At 39.8% G+C, this 27,183-nt stretch overlaps 1 protein-coding gene across 2 annotated transcripts; it reads right to left on the reverse strand.

Annotated features, from left to right (window-relative positions):
- Positions 1 to 299: 299 nt before the first annotated feature.
- On the reverse strand, positions 300 to 26,838 carry mbtd1 (mbt domain containing 1). Of its 2 annotated transcripts, XM_032501916.1 has the most exons (17): positions 26,682 to 26,838; positions 25,025 to 25,229; positions 23,718 to 23,851; positions 23,485 to 23,599; positions 22,813 to 22,895; positions 22,619 to 22,736; positions 20,826 to 20,960; positions 20,622 to 20,710; positions 19,040 to 19,274; positions 17,020 to 17,075; positions 14,647 to 14,751; positions 14,359 to 14,506; positions 12,723 to 12,805; positions 11,825 to 12,059; positions 8,611 to 8,682; positions 7,456 to 7,611; positions 300 to 6,430 (listed from the first exon to the last, which is right to left on the reverse strand). In XM_032501916.1, exons 1-17 carry the CDS (start codon positions 26,700 to 26,702, stop codon positions 6,312 to 6,314), a joined length of 2,109 nt encoding a protein of 702 aa, XP_032357807.1. In that variant the 5' UTR covers positions 26,703 to 26,838; the 3' UTR covers positions 300 to 6,311. The 2 variants fall into 2 exon arrangements, with proteins under 2 accessions (XP_032357807.1, XP_032357808.1); XM_032501917.1 differs by lacking the exon at positions 7,456 to 7,611.
- Positions 26,839 to 27,183: the final 345 nt, after the last annotated feature.

Consider the following 27,183-nt stretch of genomic DNA (forward strand, 5'->3'; position numbering starts at 1 on the left):
GCCTGGTACTCACTGGTCCTTTAAATGCCCCTGCCTGGTATTGCCTACACTGGTCCTTTAAATGCCCCTGCCTTGTACCCACTAGTCCTTTAAATGCCCCTGCCTGGTATTGCCTACACTGGTCCTTTAAATGCCCCTGCCTTGTACCCACTAGTCCTTTAAATGCCCCTGCCTGGTACTCACTGGTCCTTTAAATGCCCCTGCCTTGTACCCACTAGTCCTTTAAATGCCCCTGCCTTGTACCCCCTGGTCCTTTTAATGCCCCTGCCTGGTGTCATTGAACAAAGACTCCCACAGCGTTTGAAGTCGTAAGCCTTTTTATTCAGTGTAAAAGTCCGATCTTACAAAAACCACCAGATAAACTTTCACAGCCATGCGGGACAGTTGTAAACAAAGAAGCCATCCATTACAACCAATATATGATCCAAACATTTGGCTTTATTTACAAAGTCTATCAAAGCTCGATCACAGCACAAATTTACCATATGAAAGGAAAATGGTATACACTATCAAAAAGATGTACAAACTTTAAACTGCAATCTAATAATGTACCTCAGGGGTCAATGTTAATATCAATAGATTTATAACTATTAACATAGATTTTTTTTTTTTCTCATTTGTATCCAAAATAAATTTTGCACCATAACCCTCTAAACTCACAATTATTTTCAGACAATAGTAATCCCAATACATTAAGTCATTTTTATCAAATATATATAGCACCACAATATAATGGTTTAATATAATCAGGGGGGCTATCACATACAAAAGACCCGTGTTAGTATCCAAGAAAAAAACAAATATTCATCTCCAGCCGGTTCCTCACCACTGTGCACATCTGGCAGAACCCGTCCAGGGGCAGGAGGAACTCTGCAGAGTCCTGGTATGGAGGCCCATTACTCTCAGGGAAAGAACAAATACTCCGCAAATCAAAATTTACTTTTCAGTTATGAGACACCTCCACATTTGATGCCAAAATTATAATAGTCAACATGAAAGGCATCACATGTTTGATAGTCCAAATTGTGAGGTGCCAAGTAATAATGTTGACCTTCTAAGCCAAAATTAAGATAGCTATGAAAATTTGGTCAACATTGAGAAGAGCTAAATTTTTTTAATTGTCTTTGAATGTTTAATTTAAGTACGCACCATGCATTAGTAAGTCAGAATTTTGAATGAGTATCTTGTCCTATTTCTTAAAAATGTGGGCCTTGCATGAGTATTTTACATCAAGCCCAACTTTAATATATTTTCTTAATATTCGTGGCAGCAATGGGCTTCCATACGTCGATTACAGCGGCAGAGGAAGTACACAGGCCGGAGAACAACCAATGACGGTCACAACAAAAAAAACAAGCTCAGCACAACATCGGCACAACGTGTTCTGTTCTACATGCATGGAGCAGATCGGCGCAGCCAATCCCACGTCAACCCACTGCTTCCACCTCCACCTCCACCTACTGATGCCCAAACACTTTAAATACACAGCGACCCGTGGGCGGAGGACAAGCCTGTTCCATTCTTAGATTCGGGGATCAAGGTGAAACAATAAAGTTTAATATCTACAAGGAAACATGAGAAACAGATCCCAAACAGTGTTGATTGTGCATTTGATTATTTAGGGTTAATCTAGAAGAGGGTAGCAGCAGTTAGTCCATAGAAGAGTCTTTCTTTATTTTTTTTTGTACTAAGATATTAATGCAGTTTGGTCATGGAGTACTTTATGCATCCAACGTCAGAAGGAAATAACTGGTGTGACAGATCCGAACCTGAGACCTGTCTGCATCAAATGATTGTGACACACTGTCTTTTATTGCTCATTTGGTCTTAGAAGCTGAGCGTTTCAGCTGCGCTTTGTATCCAATCTGATCAGGAGACAAATCAAAAGGAAGGAAGGAAAAACTGGTAAAAAAAAACAAAAACAAATCTCATATCCCGTCAAGAAATAAAAGAAAAAGCGGAAGCCACAAAAAGAACAAATCACGCTACAGAAAGCAACACACATCCAGCCACGTTTGTGACTCATTTCCATGAAGAATTTAACAAGAAAAACTACAAACATGGACAAGAAGACATGAAGTTGCTAGTGAGATAAGACAACTGTTGTTTGAATAATATGGAAGTAAAAAACGGCCCTAACAATTAGTCTGGAAAGCAAATGAATACCTCAATGTGAAATGTAACCACTACGGGATACTTCATTTTTAATACCACTGAATTGAGAGTATTAATATACTTAACTCTGAAAACTACCCATTTGAACTGCTATGATTTCATTGTATGTCAGGTTAGTTTAAAATGGTGCAATTTCAAAAATTTGACTTCGAAAGAGTTTAATACATGTCTAAAACAAGAGGTGAAATGATGATGATGATAATTATCGCACAAGACTTAAGATAAAAATGAACTAGACTATATATAATTTTTAAGGATCTTCTATCTGAATTTGTGTGCAACAATTGAAAAAGAAATTTGCTTGAAAAGTAAATAAATCCAAGAGTTTCATATGACATTACAGCATCGTGTGTGTAGTGGTTACTATTGTAACTGGAGTACTATTTCAGTTGCTCATAAGGTTTCTAGTTACTACGTGTTATTTTCTTTCACCAAAAAGATGCACATGATTTGCATTTGAGCCTCTCAAACCCAGCTAATTCAGACTTGTTACGACGCTTACACCCGAAAAATAAAATAAAAAAAAGAGAAACAATCTTCCTGAGAATCTACTTATGAACCTTACTGGTAGAAAGAGAAATGATGGATCATTTACCGTCACTGAGAAGTTTTAAATCTGCTCTGCATTTCTGTATGTGAACCCACGCTCACAAAATAAATCACAGTTATACAATACCATTTTGTTAAATTATCTCATATGTTAATTATATTCATGTAGTGATCATGACATTTGAGGGTGCTATACCTTTTATTTAACATAGCAAAATAATACGGGATCTATTATTATTGCATATCATTCAAATTAGAAGACTACGTCATGTGCGGTGATAAAATTCTTCCATGTTTGGTGTCTAGTCTTCAAGTGGATCGTTTTAGCTAATCATCTTCATTTGCATATGCTAACACAATTCCATAGTCTATTTCACGCGGTCTTTTTATTTTCATTTTAGCTAAACGTGGCTAGCATCAGGAGGTAGTAGATAAACAGCTGCAAAGATTTAGCTCTAAGAAGAATGAAAGGAGTCTAGTCTTTTGTAACTCCATACCATCATAGTCATGAAGCATATATATATAATATACTGTATGTATTTATGCCACTTTTAGATGCCGTTGTGTTATGTGAATGCTGCCCTCAGACTATTGGAAAAGCATTTTCATGTTTCATTATTGACAACAAACCTGTTATTGTGTGGCTCAGGTGAAACATAAACTAGCTTGCATACATATGGCTCTGACATAAAAACAACCTAAGCAATACAAAAAAAAAAAATAATAATCATGAATGCTTTGCATATTACCCTAACAAAATATTTAACATTCTTTTTAGTATATGGATGACAAAACAGTTTGATGAGTCCAACCTCTTATTTTCAATAACATAAACCCAAGTCTGATGCTACACTGGCTGAAGTATGGAGTCTTAAGTGTGCCACGTTTTCAGTGTTTAATTATAGTCATCAATAAATTACTCATTTTTGAAAAGCAATGATACATTAATTGAATTTAACTTGAAGTAATGCATTTAAAAAGAAATCACGTATTTAGTTCTCAATTTGACTTTGCTTACACATCTTATGCTGCTTAATTATTCCACGTGGACCGGATCCACAGCTGGCCATCAGAGCTCCTGTGGAGAAAGGCACTATGGGGGTGGGGGGGGGTTTCTTTAAATAAAAATCTATGCTGCCATTGCATTTTTAAATCAAACTATCATAAGGATATTTTTATGTAGGGTTGCTTTTTTCCCCAATATCAATTTGTAATGCATTATCAAAACAAAAAACATTTGCTTTTCTAAAATGTATTGAGTGACTATAATTTATTACTGAGTAAGTCTATAACTCTGATGGCATACTTCAGACTCCATAGAGGGAGGAGGAGGAGTTCCAGATGTCCTCCTCTGTGTATAAATACAGCAGACATTGTCCAAAAGACAACAGAGACACACGTCTGCAGTCTGAATCACTGCTGTAGTGAAACCTTTGACAGTATGTAAGCGAAGTACCCGCCAGCATCTATAATATTTGAATATTCTGAATATACTGAGCTGTCCGGTTAGGCTGAACACACATCGGTCCGCTGTGTCGTCTGAGGTCCGTCACCTGACAGCAGCTCCACCCAGACTGTAAAAGCTCAGCGGACATGTCGTAGGGTTGGACAGTGAGAACAACACGTCAGCGTGCACCCTATCATACCAGTAAGATTTCCCTTTTATACAACACACCCTGCAGCTCACCTACAGTCACTAGGTTCATCTGTTTCTCATTTAGTATTTCTTTAAAACTTAGATATTTTTTTTAAATGGGAAGAAAAGACTTCTCTCCACAGCGTCATCATTTCTGTTCAAAATTACAGCACAAAGAAATTGAAATACTCACAATGACTCACACATGTGAGCGAGGGCACTCCTGGGCTTGTTAGTTGTAATGTGGGAGCTCTGATTTCTGCGATAGGTCCCTACTTAAAGTCCACATCAGGGTATCAAGCCCCCGTACACTGTTCCCACATTAGCTATGTGCTCTCCTGATTAAGCTTATCTCAGCTAACGCAATCTACGGTTCTCTACAGGCAGGTTGAAAGGACAACGTTGTGCGAAGGTCACAGTTTTGTAACATAAACCAGATATTCCCCACTCAATATAGCTGAAGGATATTAAGATGTACACATGTCAGTGTTAGTGAAAGCCATATGGAATGTGCGAAAGGATTTCTGTAATCACACACACACACACACACACACACACACACACACACACACACACACACACACACACACACACACACACACACACACACACACACACACACCACACACAACACACACACACACACACATCAAATTGGTTCTAAAATAGAGAGAGCAGTGTTAATGTCGCCCCTCAGACGCTGGCTGAGAAATGCCAAATAACAATTTATATAGTCAAAGTATTAATCAACGAATAAACAATTAGTTCCAGAATCTAATTCATTTTGGTGACTTTGATAAATCTTAGGGGGTAAAAAATAAATGATGTGGTTGAAAGGGAATTAGATCTTCTGTAATGGTTGAATCAGAAATGACTGCAGCGGGGGAAGTCTTCTGGCCAATATCGGAAGCAATAAAGCAACTAAAAAAAGTCAGTAATGCTGAGCAGCACTGTACTAACAACTCTCTTCAAAACACAATCCTTTATATTTATACTCTGTAGTTCTATTTGAATAGGTCTCCACATTCTATATGAATATAGTCACTTTTATGGAACAATGCACATTAAGTTTTCCACACAGCCACCAAAATGTAAATGCAAAAAAAAAAAAAAAAAAAAAAAAAAGTACAATCAGACAAAAACAACTCCAAAATCATTACAAAATAAAAGAAAAACCCACTTCAAGTACTATTAACAAAGGATAAGTCCACCTGGCAATATTGTTCAGAAGAAAATAATCAAAATATACACAACTCTGTTCCTCTTACTCCCAGCCTCTCTTTTCTCCGCAGGCCGTTTGTTCAGTGGCTGACTCTCTGACCTGAAACACACACACACACACACACACACACACACGCACGCACGCACGCACGCACGCACGCACATGCACGCACACACACACATACACGCGCACACACACACACACATACACGCGCACACACACACACACACGCTAGACCTGGCTCAATAAATGGTTCTCACAGTTTCTACAGGTCTCTGTGCGCGGCCCAGATTGTGGCAGAGGCAGGTGGGCTGGTGTCGACTTGCAGGACTCCCATTTCGGTGAGAAAAGGGTTGATTTTCTTTTTCTATCCGAATATCTCGTCTGATTGGAAGTTCCAGACAGGAAAGGAGAGAATTATGTTGTTTCATCCGTAGGTGGCAGGAAAGAGAATGCCCAAACGTATGTGACCCAGGTTTTGTGACTGATTATGTGCACACACAGCTACAAGGTTAGAAAATGGTTCAGAGGGATGTTCCCTTCAGGATTTTTCAGAAGTATGAAAGTGCCCCCTTCTCCTTGTCATCAGCATCTCCTGTACTGACTCCGTAGAAGGCCTGTGGCATTGGTCTGAGTGAGATTCGAGACTGGTTTGACTCTCCTAGTTCCTGACCTTGCTGGGGTTTTCCAGAGGTGTCCTGCCCCGGTTTGTCCTTCTCCGCCCCGACCTCAGGGTTCCTGTTTGATGTAGTAGCTGCCGGAGCCGTTGCTTTCCTGGTCGGAGGTGCCCTGTGAGAAGGTAAACTCGTCCATCTCAGCCGTCTCCTCCTTCATTCGCAGGAGAGACTCTACAGACAGGACAGAGACAGATGAGAGACAACAGCGGCACAGGTGAGCCAGGTGTGTTCGTGTACTTGGGAGTAAAATCCTGGAGGGGCCTTTGTTCCAGGTGTAAATTTTAACTTCCCATGCACGGTTAGCATCAAGATAACTACTTCAAATGAAAGAAAACATGCCATATGACTGCTTGAAACTTAAAGTGCCCATATTATGAAAAATAACTTTTTCTGGGATTTGGGGGGTTATTTTGTGTCTCTGGTGTTTCCACGTGCATACAAACTTAGAAAAAAACTATCCATGCTGTTTTGAGTGAGATCCGGTTTCTGAATGTCCTCTGTCTTCAGTCTCCGGGGGAGCTGTTCAACATCTGCACAACTTTCTACGTCACTAGAGACGAGGTGGCTAACCGTAGCATGCTAGCTCGTTCTCAATGGAAAACACTGCTCCAACAGCCACTAGTTGACCATAATCTCCAAAAGAACTACTTCCTGTCCCTGTTCTACTTCCTGTCCCTGTTGTGCAGGTATTCCACAAGTGGCCCTGGTCTAGAAGAAGTCTCCCAGCTAATCCTGCCTTGGACTGACCAAAGCTGGAGAAAGAGTTATCTAGCTGATGGGATCTTACCGAGCTACTGAGCATGTCTCACTCTGGAGCTAAAACAGAGACCTGAACACACAGGGTGAAAACAGGATCTGCAGCAATGTGCACTACAACAAAAGAATTGTGTTTTTTGAAAATTAATCCATGTAAACCTATTCTGGTACAACCTCAAAATGCGTTTTTGAACCAGAAAATGAGCATAATATGGGCATTTTATATAACCAGACCTTCACTGACATGAAGAAATATTCATGTGAAAAACAACGACAACAACAACAAGGTTGATTTAAGAGTAGAACATGCAGCATCAGCAGCGCCCAGCTCCACAGCGAGGCCCTGTGCGCGGGACTCAGAGGACGGTCTTCTGTTAAAAATGCCGTCGAGCTCCTGAAGGCTCGGTGCCGTGCTGGTTTTATTGTTAGTGTGACGTTACCTGATTTGTGGGTTTGGTGGAGGTGGGTTCGGGGCCGGGGCCGAGAGGGCCCCTGGGCAGGATAAGGGGGCGGACTCTGTTCTTCGTCCCCCGAGAAGCTGCTCCTCCGCCTGCCTGTCTGACTGAAGGGCCGCCGACCAACTGGAATCTTCCTCTCTAAACACCAAGCCAGACTCGGGTAAGCTACCAGGGGCTCATTACACACAGGGGTTCAGTTCAACCGTTGTTGATGTTTAGAATATGTATTGTGATCAAATGTTAAAAAGGTTACAGTTCAGGGTGATATTGTTTTATTTAACCTCACACTGTTATTACTTGCATCAATATGCCCATCTGAATAAGCCCCTGGTAAGCTGTAATCAGACTGCCAAGCCCAAGTAAGCAAATACACTGTTAGCTACCAAGAACAAAGCTAAAGCAACTAACACATGTATGGAAGTCCGTGGCTGCCAATTTTAAATAATGAATAATTAAATTAGCATTTACCATTTGCATGGCCATGACGTATGGCAACATAAAAATCTCACTAAAATAAAAATTAAATAATAAAAATTAAAATAATGCAAAAAAAGAAACACCTTTTTTAGTGTACAACAATGCATTACATTTGCTATAAGAACATTTTTCAAATTGAAAGAATGTGTAAATTACACTGGAAAATTTGTCAGTCAAGTTTTCATGAATTCATTTGGATTTTGTCATACATTCTGTGCACACAAATGGCATTTCAATTTGATTAAATTACTTCATTTGTATTGGCAGCCATAGACTTCCATGTTACTGCTAAATTTGACCAATTTAGCATTAGCATTGACTTTTGTGTGTGAAAATGTGAACCTAGTTGGGATGCAACACCAGAAATTCTGCTCTTAAATACCTGAAGTATCTCAAACACTTTGCACCCAAGTGTGCAGGCATTGTGTTACGAACTATCCCACTCAAAAGGGAAAAGACAGAACTTTCGTCTCTCTACAACACCCAGCAATGTGACACAAGAGGTCCGACGGAAAATACTCCTGACACACCGAGCAGATGGCCAATCTGACAGCAGCAGAGTTTCTACCACGAGTGGAGCCAGTGACAGTAAGAGGAACAGGAGAAGAAGAAGGAAGGAGTGAAGCGAAACAAATCGACAGTGCACAACGGATTACTCACTTTTCTTTTGGCCTTTGTACTGCTGGGCCTTTTTCTTCTGCTTGGGTACAGATTGAGGCATTTCTCTGTTACCTGAAAGAAGACCATAAGACAGGAAACTATAGGACATTTGTGGACAGTGAGGTAAAGTGAGGTGAGGCACAAACCAGGAAAACAAATATAAATAGAGCATATACTAGCACAACCTACAATTAGGGGGGAAATCGATCTGCAATGACATGACCGATCCACAGTAAATACAGTGTTTTTTGTCAATGCCATATGGTATTTAGTCACGGTAGGCAGGCAACTCACGTTGTAGCCATAGCAATCCCTGGCCTTGTGTAAGTTACATTAAATTAATTCCAATGAGTTTCACACCTTGACGTTTACGGATTCTAAATTTGAAGGAAAAAACAGCTATTCGTGGAGAAAATGCCGGAATTATACATACAATTAAAATGCATCCAGAATATTACCTTGGAGTACATAAATGAAAGGTGTTACAAGCATGTTAGTTAAAATGTGACAAGAGTATTTAAATATTATAATATGGAAACAAAAAAATTAGTGATGAACTAAAGGGTATCAAGCTATATGGTTTGCAATACACAGCAACACTAAACATAAAGTCATATGTGCGTTTTCATCTTATGTACATTATGCATCAATAAGTGTTGTTCTACCATGTTCATATTCAAATTTAAAACCAGAACTCAGAAACCAAATGTGTAACATTGCTGTCTTCATCCACAGAAATCCTCTGCGCTGCTAGCATGGGCTGCAAATACCAATTATTTTAATTGTCACTTAATCCGTCAATAATTGTCTCGTAATTGGTTGTTTGGTGTATTAAATGTCAGAAAACGGTGAAACACGTAAATCAGTGTTTCCCAAAGTCTGAGATGACGTTTCGAATGTCTTGTTTTGTCCTCAACTCAAAGATACTCAGTTAACTGTCACCAAGGAGTGAAGAGACTAGAAAATATTCACATTTAAGAAGCTGGTATCACACAATTTTGATCAGGTAACCATAGTGGAACATTGCGGATTTAGACTACAGTCACTCATACTCAACGACCACAAAGCAATCAGAAATGTCCAACACAAAATTACACAATCAGGAATCAACAGGCTTCACCACAAACTCCAGCCTAGTTGCTGGGCTAAACGCAGACATGCCCGCACACACACACACACACACACACACACACACACACACACACACACACACACACACACACACACACACACACACACACACACACACACACACACACACACACACACACACACACACACACACACACACCACACACACCACACACACACACACACACACACACACACACACACACACACACACACAACACACGTGTCTGACTATCTTTGTGGGACTGATCATCATTTACCACAACAGCAAACCATCTTAAGCAAGCAGTAATCCTGCAGCTGTTAAAATAATTTTACTAAAATGCATAACAATCCATTAAACTTACCAAAGCTGCTCATTATTTGAATAAAGAATCCTTTCTTTCAATAACTTCACATCTAAACTAACTTGAAGTAACGTTACTGCTACGGTTTTGTGATGCTGGCTAGTTCTGCTTTGGTTGGACAACTGGCCCGAAAAATGCTGAGATTACTGGCTAGGCCAGCTAGAAGGCTCCGGCCTGTCATAGAATACGCCCACCATAGCAAACATCAAATTAGATTGGCTAAAGAATATGACAATCAACAACATTGTCCCTATTTGCTTCAACAGCAGAGGAATTTAATCGGAAACTCTGAAGGCCTTAGAGTAGATTTTCACTTGGAGGCAGAACACAGCTAATCTGATTGGATAAAAAGGTCTCATTTATGAAATTCACTGGAAGCAGCACAACCGAGGAAGAAAGAAGCAATGAAATTACGACACTCAGACTCATGGGTACAGATATACAAATATGGAAAAATAATATACGGCCAACCTCCATTTAACCCAGATCTGTGAAAACGTTTGAATCATAAATCAAGAACTAAGGAACATAAAACAAAACATCCTGTTTAGGTTTGATGAGTACTGTTTGTTTTCCCTGGATTGGCGAGGGAGAGATCACTAAAGCAAATCTTGGAGGAGCAGCTTAATCACCAAAATGAGCAGAGCAGGTCCACCTTAAAGCCAGCCCGTCTTAAGTTAGTGAGCACGCGCTGAAGTTGTCGATAGCTCCGTGGCTAAACCTAAACCCTTCACTTCCTTTAACCAGCAGCTAGCAAGCAAGGCACGGGAATTGGGTTTGGAGGAGCAGTAGCATTTAGTCCCCAACAAATAAACTACACATACTACACAGACTGTTCACAGCTACAGCGGTACTGCCAACTTAATGCTCACCCACATCTCGCTCTCTCCCTCCTTTTTTTTCAAGCAGCATGTAAACAAAGATTCTTTATTAGCTTTGCTGCACAACACACACACACACACCCACACACACACACACCACACACACACACACACACACCACAACACACACACACACACACACACACACACACACACACACACACACACCACACACACACACACACACGTGTCTGACTATCTTTGTGGGGACCAGTCATTGACATAATGCATTCACTAGCCCCTTACCCTAACCTTAACCATCAAACCTAAATGCCTCACCCTCACCCTCACCCTAACCCTAACCATAACCTAACTCTAACCCTACTCCTAAAACCAAGTCTTATTCCTCAAACAGCCCTTTAAAGTTGTGGGGACCAGCATTTTGTCCCCACAAAGCTGTCAGGACCCCATAAGTATACTGTATTCCCAGTTTTTGGTCCCCACAAATGTAGTTAAACATAGTACGTACACACACACACACACACACACACACACACACCACACACCACACACACACACAAACACACACACAATGGCAGCTAGATGGAAATAATCATCTGTTGACATCGGGCCAGTTTTGCTCATTGAACAGATGCAAATATATATTAAAAAAACAACTAACATCAGCCGATACCGATATGATTGCAGATATATTGTGCATCCCTAAAAAATAAGCATTACAATTACATAATGAAGTGTTATCTAAAATGCACTAGACATAATTTCTGCTATGCCGACATATGTCAGTGACAATCTTCCATTTGCATATTGAGTGTGTCGAGTTGGGACATTTTGGATCAGAGAGTCACCCAAACACAAGGCCTTCGTGGTTACCCAGTTGTATCATGTTCTTACTCTGTGAGGCGGGGGGTTGGAGCTGGTAGTCAGTCAGCTGACACCAGCCTACGGGGTAGAGGTCAGGTGACTCGCAGTCCACCCACTGGTCATACTCATCCTCCCAGCCGTCAAAGTGGATCCTCAGTAGCCGGTGCACAATCCTTGTCACCGTGGCAACACACACCAGCCGCGGCTCCATCAGATCAACAGCCTCCAGCTTCATGCCTTGCCGGAAACCATGATTGGGAATCTCCTAGAAGTCACGGGACAGTAAATAACACAATTTTTACTAATTTACATAAAACCAAAGCCCAAACATTACTAAGCAGTAAGCTACTGGTGAATATATACAGTATGTTCCTGCAAACATTGGAGAAGCATTGATAAACCCTGAATCCCATTAATCACAGGAATAATGGTAAAAAATATGGGGGTATATGAAAAGGAGAGGGTGAACACAATAGCTTTCAGCAATAAGAAATCTAGAGGTACCTTTAAAAGACCTTACCAGTGTTTTTTTTATTAACTTTGACATCAATTTCAAGTGTGGTTACACTTCCTCTGAGATGTGCACAACAGCGTTCTCTATGCCCTGGTGACAGGCCGACGGGCTGGAGGTTGTAGGGATGCGTTTGAAAGGAGGGGTTTTAATTTTGTGTGGTGTGTTAAATGTTCTAAATAAATTGACTGAAATCCCTAATCATACATATTTAATCCAATGCAACTAATCATGGCGCTCTGTTAAACCTGCTACTTTTGGTTTTGACGTGTAGTGGTATAAAACCCTGATGCTGTTCTGATTTCTTTATCTGTTGCTATTATTAATACCCATAAAAAGACAATACCAAACACATTACAACTCAGAAGGATAAGATCTTACCACAATTACAGTGGAGAAACCCTTAATGAAGCCTACCTTGTTAAAGAGCTTGACAGGAGCAGCTATTGAACCTGTTTCTCTGAGGTAGTCAAACCATTTAAATGGCAGTTTAGTGTACCCTGGGGAAGAGAATCAGTGTTGAGACCAGAACATTAAAAAAACATATGCAAGAAGATGTCATCAAACTATTTCTAACCACAACAAATTCACCTAAAAGAGAAATGTAGTACTGTGTAGAGGCTATGTGAGAAAGATGTAAAGTGTCTGAACAAAATGCGAAGCACGGTCGTTAGTTTTCACCAGGAGGTGCAAGGGAACATGTTCTTTTTTGAGATGCTCATGCCAAAATCAACTGTCCAATCACAGCTTGGGGGCAGAACGATGGGCAAAGCTTTTTATCGCCAACACAAGCAGACAGCTTCACACATTCAAACTGTTTGCTGTGGCTAGCCAGCTGGAGGGACATTACTTTTAACTGTACATTTAGTTACATATGGTATTGACCGTTATCAATAAGGTTCTGTGCGAGTATACCGTGAAAAACAGAAAGCTTCTCTCATTCTTTTTATGAAAACTATTGCCAGTGTCTAATACACTTTGAATTCTTTGTCGTTATTAGATTTTAATGTGGCATGGAAACATATAATTTAGTGATTAATAGGTCTCATATACGACTGAATAGGAACGCACTTAAATGCCTGCGCTGTCCTCTGGTGCTGACAGATAAACTGTGGCTGTATTTCACTCAACAGGATTCCAACAGTGGGGCGCTCAACGATCTGCAGCTAAAGACACAGTGTAGCCTAGCTCCACTTTGAAACACCATGTCCACTTCCAGAGTCAGAAAAACAACACTGACGGGACTCCATGGTGCTTTCAAGTTCACCTCTTAAACTTAAGGTGCTTTTGCGCCTGCCTCATTTAGATTGGGTGAATCACACTAGAGTTTGTTTACTCCCATGGTGCGGTTTTGTTAGGGCAGGTGAGAATGCGGCAATTGCACTCTGATGCGCACCGAAATTGGTCTTGGTAGGCTTTCATTTGAACTCTGGAAAGGCTCGTTTGTGGTGAGAACGTGATTGGACCTTGAACTACACCAACTGTGTGGACTAAGCTAGACTGAGCTAAATGTTGCCTGTAGTCACGTGTGCTTAGCAATCTGCAATGCAGCACAGCAGAAAACTGTAGCAGCTTGCAGTGTTTCCCTCACAAAAATAGACAGCAGTCTCCGTGGTCAAACCAGCAACCGCTAAAGTTGGAGACAGAAGCCGGAAATGCAGAGCAAAGTCTCGGTGACCAGAGCAGATGTAGATAGGTTGCTCGCGAAACAATGTCTGATTATTTAATTGACATGAGCTGGTTTAACCATGGAGATGTAAGAACTATGAACTAGTCCTCTTCCTGTGTTTACTTTCTTGCTTCCACCTTAGACACATCTGACCAATGAGAGGAGAGAACATTCTTGCGTGGTTTAAAATGATGCATTTTGGTACGCTCGGATTTTTCTTTGTGTGAAACCAAACCAAACTAAGGGGAAATCGCTCCAAGTTTACAAACTCAAGTGATTTAGACACTTTAAATCTTCCATACCTCTGCGGTCCTTACAATAGGATCAAATGCTTAGTTTCATTTATGAAGGACGTAAAGAAACAAAGACATGAGTGTCCAGTACCTCTAGGGGGCGTAAGTTCAATGTTGTTGATTTCACAGAATCCGACAGGGTAGATGGAAGGGGAGGTGCCGTGGTAGCAGAACCAGTCTGATCCATCCACAGCCTCCGAACCATCGATCCCGATCATGAGGTACCCGTCTGCCAACACCTACAGAAAACCAAAATGGCTGGAGTCAGTCTGGAGCAGTCGAATGAAAGACATTTTAACATAAACAACAAGAACTAGTTCTTCTTTTACTCCAAAATTTCATCACATTACATTGATGTGGAGTCCACAAACACACATACCTTTCTTACAGTGGCTACACATATAGCTGAGAGGTTGAGGGGGTCAATGGCTTCTAACTTCATTCCATCTTTAAACCAATCACCACTCTGGTCCACATCTTTTACCTGAAACACATTCAGATAGAAAAAATTCAACTTGGGGACAATGATCAAAATATGGTTTAATCAGGCATTGTATTAGCACGCCATAATAATGACATCAGTTGGACATGTTTAAAAACTGTAACATTGGGGAGGTCTTAGGTTTTTAAGGGACAGTGGAAACCTGTCATATGGATGAATCAATCATCCCTCAATATTAAATCTAAAAGCCCATCAAGCCTTCTCTCTCAGACACTGTTATGTAAATTACAACAGATGAAGGTTAGCCCCTTTATATTTAGATGGAATGATTATTTCCTGACAGACAGGAAGCAGCAGGTAAGAGTCAACTCTACTCGTTCTGATACTCTGAACATAAGTGCAGGTGGCCCTTAAGGCTGTGTAACCTCTCCTTTACTTACACAGTTGATCGTAGAAACATCTATAGAAATAACCACATTATTAAATGTTTGCTGATGCAGCCATACAGTACTTACAAAAGATTCATACATTGCTATCTATAAACAGGAGATAGAGGAGGTAGTGAAGTGGTGCAACAGGCATAACCTGCCACTTAATGTAAATAAAACCAAAAGGTCTTTAGGAGATCAATGCACACTCCAAATTGAAGGTGTACTTATTGAGCAGGTAACAACATATAAGTATTTAGGCATGCAATTAGACTGTCAGTTGCAGTGGTCCCATCAGCTGGAGTATGTTTGCTCAAAGATAAGTCAGCGTCTATATTTTTTAAGACAACTTAGAGTTCACGAAGTGGACAAAGATGTCATGCTGCTGTTTTACAAGGCAGCCATTGAATCTATTGTTTGTAATGGCATGGCTCGGTAACCTGTCCATTAAATTAAAATCACAGCTCCAAAACTTGATGAAAAGGGCTGGAAAAGTAATCCAACAATTCTCATTTGTAGATTTAATCAAAATAATGAATAATAAGAGTTAAGATGTGTGTGTATTGGCAAAAGATACATTTCTTAGGCTCATCTTACTTGTACGTGATCATGAAAAGCAACACAGCATCAGTTGAATACCAGGCCCCGTTAGCCAAATGTGGTTTAACTAATCCAGACTAACAGGCTGTTATCAGGCTAAAATAACCCTGTGGATTCTGATCAATATTAGATTGTTCTGTGAACACAATTAAAGATTGATATGTTAATCTTGGATAAAGGATATTTATTGAAGGTCATCTTGAATAACAGTGTGCTCTTATTTCGAAATAAAAGCAACATATGATTGCAATACATAAGGTGGTGTCAAGAATATGATAACCCAAGATTTGAGAATCTTTCGCGAGACGGTAAAGGTTTGTAATTGACCTTGAATCGCTGAGGTCAGTATAGGTTGCCCGGCAGCGAGTAGTTTTCGTAAATCTCGGTTTACCATCTAGACACAACCATGAGGTATGTGTGTTGGAAACCCTACCACAATGTACTGGGGCACTAGATTCAGGGAATCAAGGCTCGTTTTGTGTGTGCTCTTGCATTGATGGATATTTTGTTCAACATTGTTCCCCAGTATTACCACACTTTCATTACTGTTAAACTATTAGACTCTAGTTCTAATTAGACCTCAGTGAATGTGGTCAGACTACAAGTGACGCTGGTACAAGACTGCTGAGGTTCTCCCAAATGGATGTAAAAAAAACATAATAACAATGTTAAGCCTGCAATGAAAACCGCACTAAAACTCTCAAAAAGGCAGTTTTAATAGTATAGAAAATTAAAAAAACACTTAATACGTTATCGTGTTTAAATTCCCATTTTAATGTCAAATTAAATGCCATATGTTCTGGCTACAGTCGTAATGTTTTTGTTGAGGCTTGGTCTTTTTGCCGTATCTCAATATGCAGTCACTACATTTGGATTGGTTCTTTTATCGTATATAGTATAGGTAACTTCATTATAAAAATTAAACTGTGACATTATACCAATGGATCATAATGACTTTTCAATGACCTACATGTTGGCAAGCCATTACTATCAATTCATGTAAGGGGTTCACTGTAAAATGCCTGGGTCATGACCCAGCTATCTGTCAACAATCTGCCACCTTTGTAGGTTTGGGGTCAAGAAAGTGTTGCTCTGACAACAGCTGCTGATTAACTATAAGCAAAAAAATCCTCAATTTTCTATTCAGGATAAATTAGCTATCCACATACGGATTACAGGACCCGAAGACTGATAATGAAATGTCTGGTTATCAATTTAAAGTGTAGGAATGTTTCTAAAGAGAGGCTTTAAGGATTGCAAAGAAAACAGAATTTAGTTTTACCTTATGGAAGAACGGTGCAGGAGCATCAACTTGACCCTCAATTTTCTTTGTAACATCTGTAAAAAAACACATTGATACCAAAATGACTTGCCTGAGCTGAAGCAATACACACGCTAAAAAAGAACTCCATGACCATTAAATGATTTAGAGAATACAGTCAGATGAAGCTGAGAATGAGCTGGGCTTCAGGGAAGTGGCCAGTGTGAACACATTTTAAGAGTAACTTTTATTAATGGACAGCATCCACAGTGCTTTTGAGTTACAGTACTTGAAGCATCAGTGCAGAATTCAAAGTTTTTTTTAGAAGCCAGGCAGTTTACTCACCTGTACTACTCAGAGTACTACTTAACCCGTGAAACCATCTATATACTGTCTCCTATGTCTCTGTGGAAGCTTTGTCAAGTCTAGGAAAACCATGAGGATGCCAATAAGGATATGTTGGCTTTGGCTTGGAGACCACAAACCTATAACTTAAAACCTATGCAAAACATGTGGGCATATAGCAAAGAAACTATTAAGTAGCATGAAATGAATAATCCAGAATAATTAAATTTTTAAGACTGAATGATACTAGTGACTAAAAGTTAGGATAAACGGCCTCTTCTGCTTCGATTTTGACCATAATTAAAAATAATCTGTCTCCCAGGTCCACCAGCTTTATAAAAATGCAAAACTAAAATAGTTCAAGTAAAAGCCTTTTCCATAGCTTTTTATCTATACATATATTTCTATACATTTTCTTCAACAAATCTCATTATTAGTAAACAACTCAATGTAAAACATCCTGATGCCTTAAAGGAACCCCCAACTAAATTTTTCCTCCTTTTTAAGTAAGGTCTGTTAAAAACAACAGTGACCAGTTGTTTTAGAGATAACTGAGTCTTTTCTTTTCTTTTTTAAAATAAAACTATGAATTTGTGACTCGATTTTAAAGGTTTACACTACCGGTCAAAAGTTTGGGGCTCACTTATAAATGTCCATTGCACTCCATTATAGACAGAATACCAGCTGAGATCAGTTGCATTGTTTTTTTAACCAGAGCAGCAGTTTTCAGATTACATGATGTGTTTACATAATTACAAAAGGGTTCTCCAATGTTTCCTCAGTTAGTTTTTTAAAATGATGTCAGATTAGTGAAAAGAATGAGCCTTTGGAACATTGGATGAATGGTTGCTGATAATGGGCAATGTAGATTTTGCATTAAAGATCAGCCCCCCCCACTCAGATCAGCTGGCATTCTGTCTATAATGAAGTGGTATGGAAATTTATAAGTGACCCTAAACTTGTGAGCGGTAGTGTATGTCTTGGTACGTTTTCTGCTGTGGCTGAGAGCAGCAGGGCAGGGAAGTCAGGAAGTATTGACCGACAGAGTAACACACTCTTGGTTTTGGTTTCTGGGATTTATTGACAAAAATATAGCCTGGATGCCAGCCGAACTTAGCCCCGCCCACAACATTTGAGGTCGGGAGGCCTCGACTTCATCTGTTGTGGAGCAACTATGCTCGAACCAGAGCTGTTTGGACCAATCAGATTTTCAGGGTGGGCATAATATGATGATGCACAGATGATCAACAGCAACGTAATCTTCTTCCAGAGTGCATGCAGTTGAGTTCTGCTGTCTATGTGTCGCTCAACATACGCTGCATACTACGTTGCTCTGATTGGTTGTAGCTCTATTCATGCCCCATAATCCCAGACCATTAGAGCAGTATCAGACTCATATTCTGACTAGAATCTATGACCACATCAGGCTAGCAAAAATATAGAATGTAGCCAGGATTATCCTCTAAAGCTTTTCAGTATTAAACTTTTTACATGTGATCAACACATTAAAATCCCTCAAATAGCAAAAGATACAACAATACAGATTTTACATATAGTATTTAACATGTTCAGTGTTTTGCATCCTCAGCGTTTATCACACCCTGTTTATACCAGTTATCCTGAAAAAGGAATTCATTGTTTTTACGATACCATGTACTTACAGACTTTAGTATAACTGGATTTTTTCCAAACTCACCGGATCGTTTGAAGCGGTGTCCGATGCTGCGCGACCAGCCTATATTATGGATTAGGGGGCTGTACATGTGGCACCAGAAGTCATCCGACCCGTCCTGGCTCTCCTCATAGACCAGCCTGAGGCGACCTCCGATTACCTGCTCCACCAGTGCCACCCGTGTCCGGCACAGGTAGTTCTTATCAACCACCTCGACCCGCATCAGCTTCTTGAACGGGTACTGCAAGTTCTCGTGTACCTATGGTGAGAAATTGTATATTGATCTAACAAAGGCAAAACCACTGTTCCATCATACCCACTGCTATAACTACTATGAATCATGCACAACAAAACAAAAAAGCCCACGAATTAACAAAATAATAATTAATAAAATATCAGACAGAACAGCTCGCAGGATTGTGAGAAAAGCAAGTCCAAACCCACGTTGGACTGCCCGATCCACCAGAAAGACCTGGAGACACTGGAGTTGTGCTACACCATTCCACTATAAAGAGATACTCGTACAAACATGGTCTTCATGGAAGAGTCATCAGAAGAAAACCTCTTCTACATCATCACCACAAAAATCAGCGTTTGACGTTTGCAAATGAACATATACTGTAGACAAGCCTGATGCATTGTGGGAACAAGTTCTGCGGACCGATGAGGTTAAAATAGAACGTTTTGGCCGGAATGAGCAAAGGTATGTTTGGAGAAGAAAGGGTACAGAATTTAAGGAAAATAATTTTTGTCCAACCGTTAAGCACCGGGGGGGGGGGAATCAATCTTGCTTTGGGGTTGTATTGCAGCCAGTGGCACAGGGAACATTTCACGAGTAGAAGGAAAAATGGATTCAATTAAATTTCAGCAAATTTTGGACACTAACTTGATGGCATCAGTGAAAAAGCTGAAGTTAAAGAGAGGATGGCTTCTACAAATGGATAATGATCCTAAACACACCTCAAAATCCACGGTGGATTACATCAAGAGGTAAACTGAAGGTTTTGCCATGGCCTTCACAATCTCCTGACCTCAACATAATGTAAAATCTATGGAAAGACCTTAAAGGAAAGGTGTGTGAAATCTCAAAGAACTGGAAGACTTCTGGAAGGAATAATGGGTGAAGATACCTCAAACAAGAATTAAGGACTCTTGGGTGGCCACAAGAAGAAGGGGGGTACAAGGTATTAACTTTGCAGGGGGCCCAAACTTTTGCAGACGGCATTTTTTTGTTTTCTGTTATTTTGAAAGTGTAAATGATGGAAATAAAAGCTAACTTTTTGTGACACATACAAATGTATAATACGAATAATCTGTAATTTGATGCCTTTTTTCCCTCTTTTCTTGGCTTCTTTATGCACATTATTACACATTTTTGCCTGGGGAGCCAAAACATTCAAGCCCCACTGTGTATCTACAGAGAGAGAGAGTTTGAGAGTAACTTCATGTCCAACACAAATGAAAGCTAAGAGTAAGTACTTTTTTCCAATCATTCTAGAAATCATTATCAAATATGGAGACGTTTACCATAAAACAATCATCTCCCAGCTTGCTCTGATTTAAAGATACTGCTGGTCATTAAAAAGAAGGCATTTGTGAGTCTCACCTTGGCATTAAAGTCAGGGGGCAGCGTTTTAGCTCCAGTGAGACGCTTCACAAGAAAGGCTTTCCAGTTAGAGTACTTATGATGTATGCCTGTAAGGGAGATTACCAAAATAACAGTAACAACTGGTTACAGCAACACCACCAACCATCTTAAAACATAGGCCTTCATGAACTCAACCGTGAACAAATATGGCACAAGACTCACTTTTTGGAGGTACAAGAGGTTTGCCACTTGAAGCACACCATCCCACCGGGTGCACTTCAGGGATGCAGAGATTACACCAGAAGTCCTTACTGGTGTCGTTGTCAAAGCCCTCATACCGCAGGAGAGCCTTGAACCCTGCACAACGACACACAGCAATGCCCGTTGTCCATTAACTCTAGATCATGGTCTTTATCATCCAATGAAGTTTGCTCTGTTGTCATGGAACTTTAGACATAATGAAAAGTAGCCTGCACGGCTCAAAATCTTAGACAGTGTATCGGGTGCAGGGCAGTGACAAAAAAACTCCAGCACTCACAGATAAGTATGATAGTCATATTATTTGTGGGTAAAAAGGAACATGTTTCAGCTATGTGTGTGTGTGTGTGTGTGTGTGTGTGTGTGTGTGTGTGTGTGTGTGTGTGTGTGTGTGTGTGTGTGCATTGTATATGTATCCAAGATTGAAAACACATGTATGTAAAAAGATTACAAAAGGGTTGTAAAATACGACCATAACCTTGATAAAAGGTTTCTCATTTTAAATTTACAGGTCGGAAGACAACACAAGGGTTAAATAAAAAAAGCACATAAATACAGACTAACTTCCCAACTTTTGTACAAACAACATGTGGAAAGACGCGGGAAGGTTTTTCAGTAGCGGCCAAACGAGCAGTGAAGTAGTAACGCTCAGGCCAGAGAGAGAGAGACCCCCGCTAATTTAGTCAAATTGAACAACTTCATGCTTCATCCACACATTCTGAAAACTTTGTTCCGCTCCCTTTTTGTGACCAATGTGGCACAGGGGCATAGAGAAGTTAGCAAGCTAGCAACTAGCCCGCCGCCCATCGGTTGGCCGTCTGGCTTTCTGGTTCGGATACATAAAATGAGCTGAGCAGTGGGCCAGGAAGCTTCCGTAACGGTATGAGCAGAGTCTGCTGACGGCGGCGCAAGTGCCTGGAATTCACTACACTGTATAGTTGCTGTTGGAAAAACGGGGGTGCGTCAGGAGGTCAGGTGTAAGTTTGTTGCCTGGACAAAACACCAGCTTACACTTGGAATTGTATTACCTCATGGCAAATATGTACAAGAGGAATGATTAAAAGCTACCAACAACTCTTTAAAATAACCCAATGAATAAATAAGAAGTGGGGATGGGTGTGACCGGATGAATATATGTAAAGTACAGTGCAGTAGTTTCTTTTATTTAGGACATTAGGCCTTTTAGGGAAGTGCAACATACTTCTTTTTATCGTATTATATTTATTTATGTGTGTATGTTCTGTGTTAGATAAATGGTGCTGTAGATGTTCAATGTTTGTGTCAATATACCTGTACTGTACAACAAATTGCTTCTCAGGGACATTACAGTTTTCTGTCTTTCAATGAGTATAAAGCACTTTGGATTGCCTTGAAGCTGAAATGTGTTATACAAATATATATCACCAATAAATAAAGCTGCCTTCCCTTCAATGTGCATGGGACTTTGTATTAAGGTAGAAATCCTAACTTGGTCTTTAATGATTTATGTCTCAACAGTGGGGGGGCACCTCAATGGGATTACTTTACATGTGATTTTGCATGCATTTGCTGTATTGTTATAAATCCCTATTGGAAAAAAAATGACTGCGATAAACAGATTTCAACCAGATCAGCTACTCCCACCAATTATTCACACAAATAATAAATACATACAAATTCAAAAGGATGCAGAAAAATCAGACAATTCTGACATAGCTTTTAGGTTGGATTTGTCTTGTAACAAAATTCCCTTTGGCAATCTGAAGAAGTAGTCTTACCTGCTAGCTTAATGATTTCTGCTATCCAGTACACCTTAGTGGAGAGGTTGGAATCGGTGTTGACCACTTCAATCCTCACTCCTTCTTCTATGTCGCCCCAGCATTTCCCCATAGGGGCCTGCAGCGCAGAGGAAGCAGTGAAGTGACCCAGCCGAGAAAGGTCCCTACCCTACTCAACTCCAGTTTTTACTTACATGCTTGAAACAGCTGACAGGAGCTCCAATCGTGTTTTTGCTACAGATATACCGACCCCATTCAAAGGTTTCTGCAGGGACCACTGACAGAAACAAGAAAGAGTGTAAAGCAGGAGTACATCCAAACAGAGCAGCACGCTCAACCTAGTAGTCATCGTAACAGTCTGCGGCCAACCAGAAGTGCAAAAATGCAGAAAAGTGCAATGCGATACTCAAGTATAGACAGGAGGTGCTTATGCAGGACAAAAACCATATTGCAATTTTATAAGAGCAGAATAAATGTGACTATGTAATATGAACAGTGTATGAACATGTAAAGATACAGTGTGTGCAGTGTGGTAACGTTATATTAGTAGTAAGAATAAGTATGAAGAGCAGTAGTGGTTGTCTTTGTTTGATGCTTGTCTGATTGTTGGTCAGCTCTGTTCCTAGTGTATATTTAACTTTAATAGTACTTTGTACCCACTGTATTGTAATTGTTATGTAAATATGTAATTTCACTTCTTTTAGGGTGACTTTTACCATCTGTCTACGGACTGCAGATGAAAAACAGCTTTTTGGCTAACTCTGGCGTATTGACAGAAATGTCCAATCATATGCACTGTCCCTGTATTATATAATTAAATTAAAAAGAATATGGCTGCGTATAGGTGTAAATACAGTAGAACATACCAGCTTTTGATTTGGCCAGGTTCTGCTGACTTGCTTGGTACTGGGCGTAAGCAGCCAGCTTTGCCATAAGAGGTTGTTTCTGCAAGACTTTCGCCTTTTTTGTTGGTGGCTTGCCCTTGGAAAACAAAGCGCACACACACACCGATATTTGTACAATAATATAGGTTTGATCTTACATCATCTGTAGTAGAGTGAAGCAAAAAGAAACCATTTGTTGTAGTAGGCATACTTACCTGGAGTCTTGCCAAGATGCTAGCTTTTTTGGAATTGGAGGAATAACTCCTAGAACAGGACACACTGCAGAAGCGCTTGGTTTTGGAATAAAAAGCATCTCGTACTCCAACCATCCCACACATCTCACAGGTGGCTGTGAAACCACAAAACAGACACATATAATCTGTTAAAATGATCAGACTACATCATCATGCTGGCAAATCTTTATCCTTACACACACAGGACCATATTTCACAGTATGGCTGGGTATTGTTCAAAAATTTTTTCCAATCCAATACTGTGACTTTGATACTGGTTCATAAACTATATCTATTGTGAAAACAATTTTGGAAAGCAAAATTAAATTACAACATTACGGCACAAATCATTTTATTTATTTTGACATGAGCTGCTCAGTGTAACGTAGAGTTTTCCCTGCGTGTCTCTAGGACGTTAACGTTAGACAGCCAATCACAGCCATTATCAGATCTTGGTAGAAGCATGCTGATTGGCTCACTGACTAGCTGCTGATATTTACTCCTTAGGGACTGAATGACAAGGCCGTAGGGCTGGGCGATATGGAGAAAATCCGATATCACAATATTCTTCTTGATATTGACATTGCGACGATATTGTCGGGTTGACAATTGGCGCTTTCACTAATTTCTTTACAATGAGATTTTAGATAAACCATCATCAATAATGTGGTAAACAGCTTCAAGTTTAATTATAGAGGAAAAATTTCTATTTTTTTCCCCAGCTATGTTCTGACCAAAACCACATGAACAGTTTTTTCCTCCCCGCCACTAGCCTTATCAACAAGGCCCAGAACACCCCCCAACACTCCACCCCAACACTCCTTGTACCTACTCTGCTGAACCGTTCCTTTTTTACTTATTTTATTAATTTGATTTTCTTCAACATTTTATTTCTAATTATTATTAATACACACTGTGTGTGTATTTATACTTATATTGTTTATATTAATTTAGAGAATGTGACATGCACCAACACCACCAAGACAAATTACTGTGTAAGACAAGTAATTGGCAATAAAGCTCTTTCTGATTCTGATTGTAGGTTTACATGCATGCACAAAAATTGTTAAAAAACCCTGAAATCCTTCACATGACATTCCCTAAAAATGGAGTTAGTATGGGCTTGTCATCATCAATTTAGACAATGCATAGTATATCACAAGATATGATTTCACCCTGATATGATTCCGTTGAAAGACTATATGATCATATTAACTTATTGCTACCCAGCGCTATTCCTGAGCACCACAGGAAGCATACATCTCAAACATATATTTCCATGTACTGACCCATTCCAGCCTTGCCGTCAGGGTAAGTGTAGACTTGACCATTGTTCTTGATGATGGGCAGGCTGGCGGGGATGGAGGGCACCACCTCGTCCTCGCTGTCCTCCGAGCTGGAGCTGCTGGTAGACTCCTCGCTGCAGCTGTCGTAGCCATCAAACATCCCGAACGAGTCTCTCCGCTTCCGCTCTGAACGCGGGGTGCGTTCAGCCTTCCCAATCAAGGAAAAGATAAAAAACATTAAGAGTCTGAAGGAATGGGATACTTTCAGGCAGCAACTAACTTTGTCAACAATTCATCTTTTGGTTATGTTCTGGTGTCATTTATTGTTGGGTCATTACAATGTCGTAAAACTGTGAAATGTCCATCACAGTCCCAAAACTAAAGGGGACATCAACTCTTTAAATGTCTCCTTGTGTCCAAAGACCATCCGAAGCTCAAATATATTCAGTTTACTTTCATAGAACTCAAAAAGTAATCAGCCCATATTTGCATCTGAGAAACAGGGACCAGTGACTTTTGGCAATTTTTGTTTAAAAAGTTACTTAAGCTCTAGTTTCAGCTTTCAGACAGTTTTTTTTTTTCTTTTTCTGTTTATTAATTTTTTGAAGATAAATGTACAAACCAAACATAGTAAACAAGCAATTAACAGACAGTAGTGCTACAAGACCGGTCGATAAAAAAGGTGACAAAACAAATTAGGGCACTGTATTGCTCTTGCACAACAATAATAATAATAATAATAATAATAATAATAATAATAATAATAATAATACATCTTTATTTCAGACTCACAAGTATGTCCACAGCAGGAAATACACAAACGAAATATATATGTAAAAATATAAATACATACAAAATACAATTCATGCCACTAGCCCATATTAATGGTCAGAAGGCTCTTTTTTTTAAGTCAACCATTAACGTTATTTTTTAATCAAAAATATTTCCCTAGATGATATTCTGCTATCTTTAACATGTCATCTGACCAGGGAAGCTGGCTGTAGAAGCCAATAAGAAATTGCTATATAAAGATGCTCTGAATAGCAAAATGCAATTACAGTTATTTCCCTGAATACCTGAAAATTGAAATAGGCCTAGCTCCTCAGGTGTGCATGATCCTAACAGAGCTTTAATGTTTGTTGACATCACATAGCCTGTCTAGCGTTACTTCCTCCTCTGAGCATCACAGCCGCTAACAAAAATCATTTAGCCAGCGAGAATGCCGAAAGAAAAATATCAATGCACCAGCCAGTACAGATTTAACGTTACTAAGTTGAATGTAAGATGTACAAAATGCATGCAGAGCTAATACATAAGATTAAACCGGGGGCGGCCTTATTGAAAATAGCTCTTAATGCTAACTAGCTTTAGCACAGCTTGCTAGCGGAAACCTGTTTTTCCCATTTTAATTCACAAAAGCATACCGCAATTGTCCAGCAAACTACGCCTATGCAGTAAAATGAGAATAGGGTTATTTTATTTATATACCTGTTTTGTTTTTTGGAAAACTTGTTAATATTTAACGCTGGCTGATCCACTAGCTAGCTAGCTAGCTAGCTAATGTCACCATAAACAGATAACAACAAAGGAGCAGCGTTAGCCTTAGCAAATCCTCTATAACAAGAGGTTCGCGGCCCTAAAATGTCTCAAACGTGCTCACCAAATCCCTTGTGTCTTCCATTAGCCCTTCATATAGAATTAAAACCCCGAGGCTAGGGATAAATTTGGCTTTGAAAATCCAAAGTCTAAATGAATACTACCAAGCAGGATATCAACAAAATACTCTGTTGCATCTGCGCATGTTCGATCGTAACCTACTTTCATGTGATTGGTCAATCCGGAATGGAGGTCATCGACCCCCACAGAAACAAAACAGTAGACTCGGCAATGGAAATGAATGAATGGCCACTTCAATTTAATAACCTAGAACATAATATATTAACACCTCTCCATATCACTCGTGTCAAACCAACACCAACTTAAATAGAGGTATTATTCATTGTAGAACTCGTTGTTTTACATTAACCTCAGTTGTATGTTTGATATCCCTCACTAAGATGCTAGAACATGCTAGAACTTTAAGGTAGGCAGGGCTTGAGAATCTGCCCTTCTCCAAGTACTGAGCACAGGCAGCGCCTAGTGATATATATCCATTGTGTTGT

The sequence above is a fragment of the Etheostoma spectabile genome, chromosome 21 (assembly GCF_008692095.1).
Source record: "Etheostoma spectabile isolate EspeVRDwgs_2016 chromosome 21, UIUC_Espe_1.0, whole genome shotgun sequence".
Classification (NCBI taxonomy): Eukaryota; Metazoa; Chordata; class Actinopteri; order Perciformes; family Percidae; genus Etheostoma; species Etheostoma spectabile.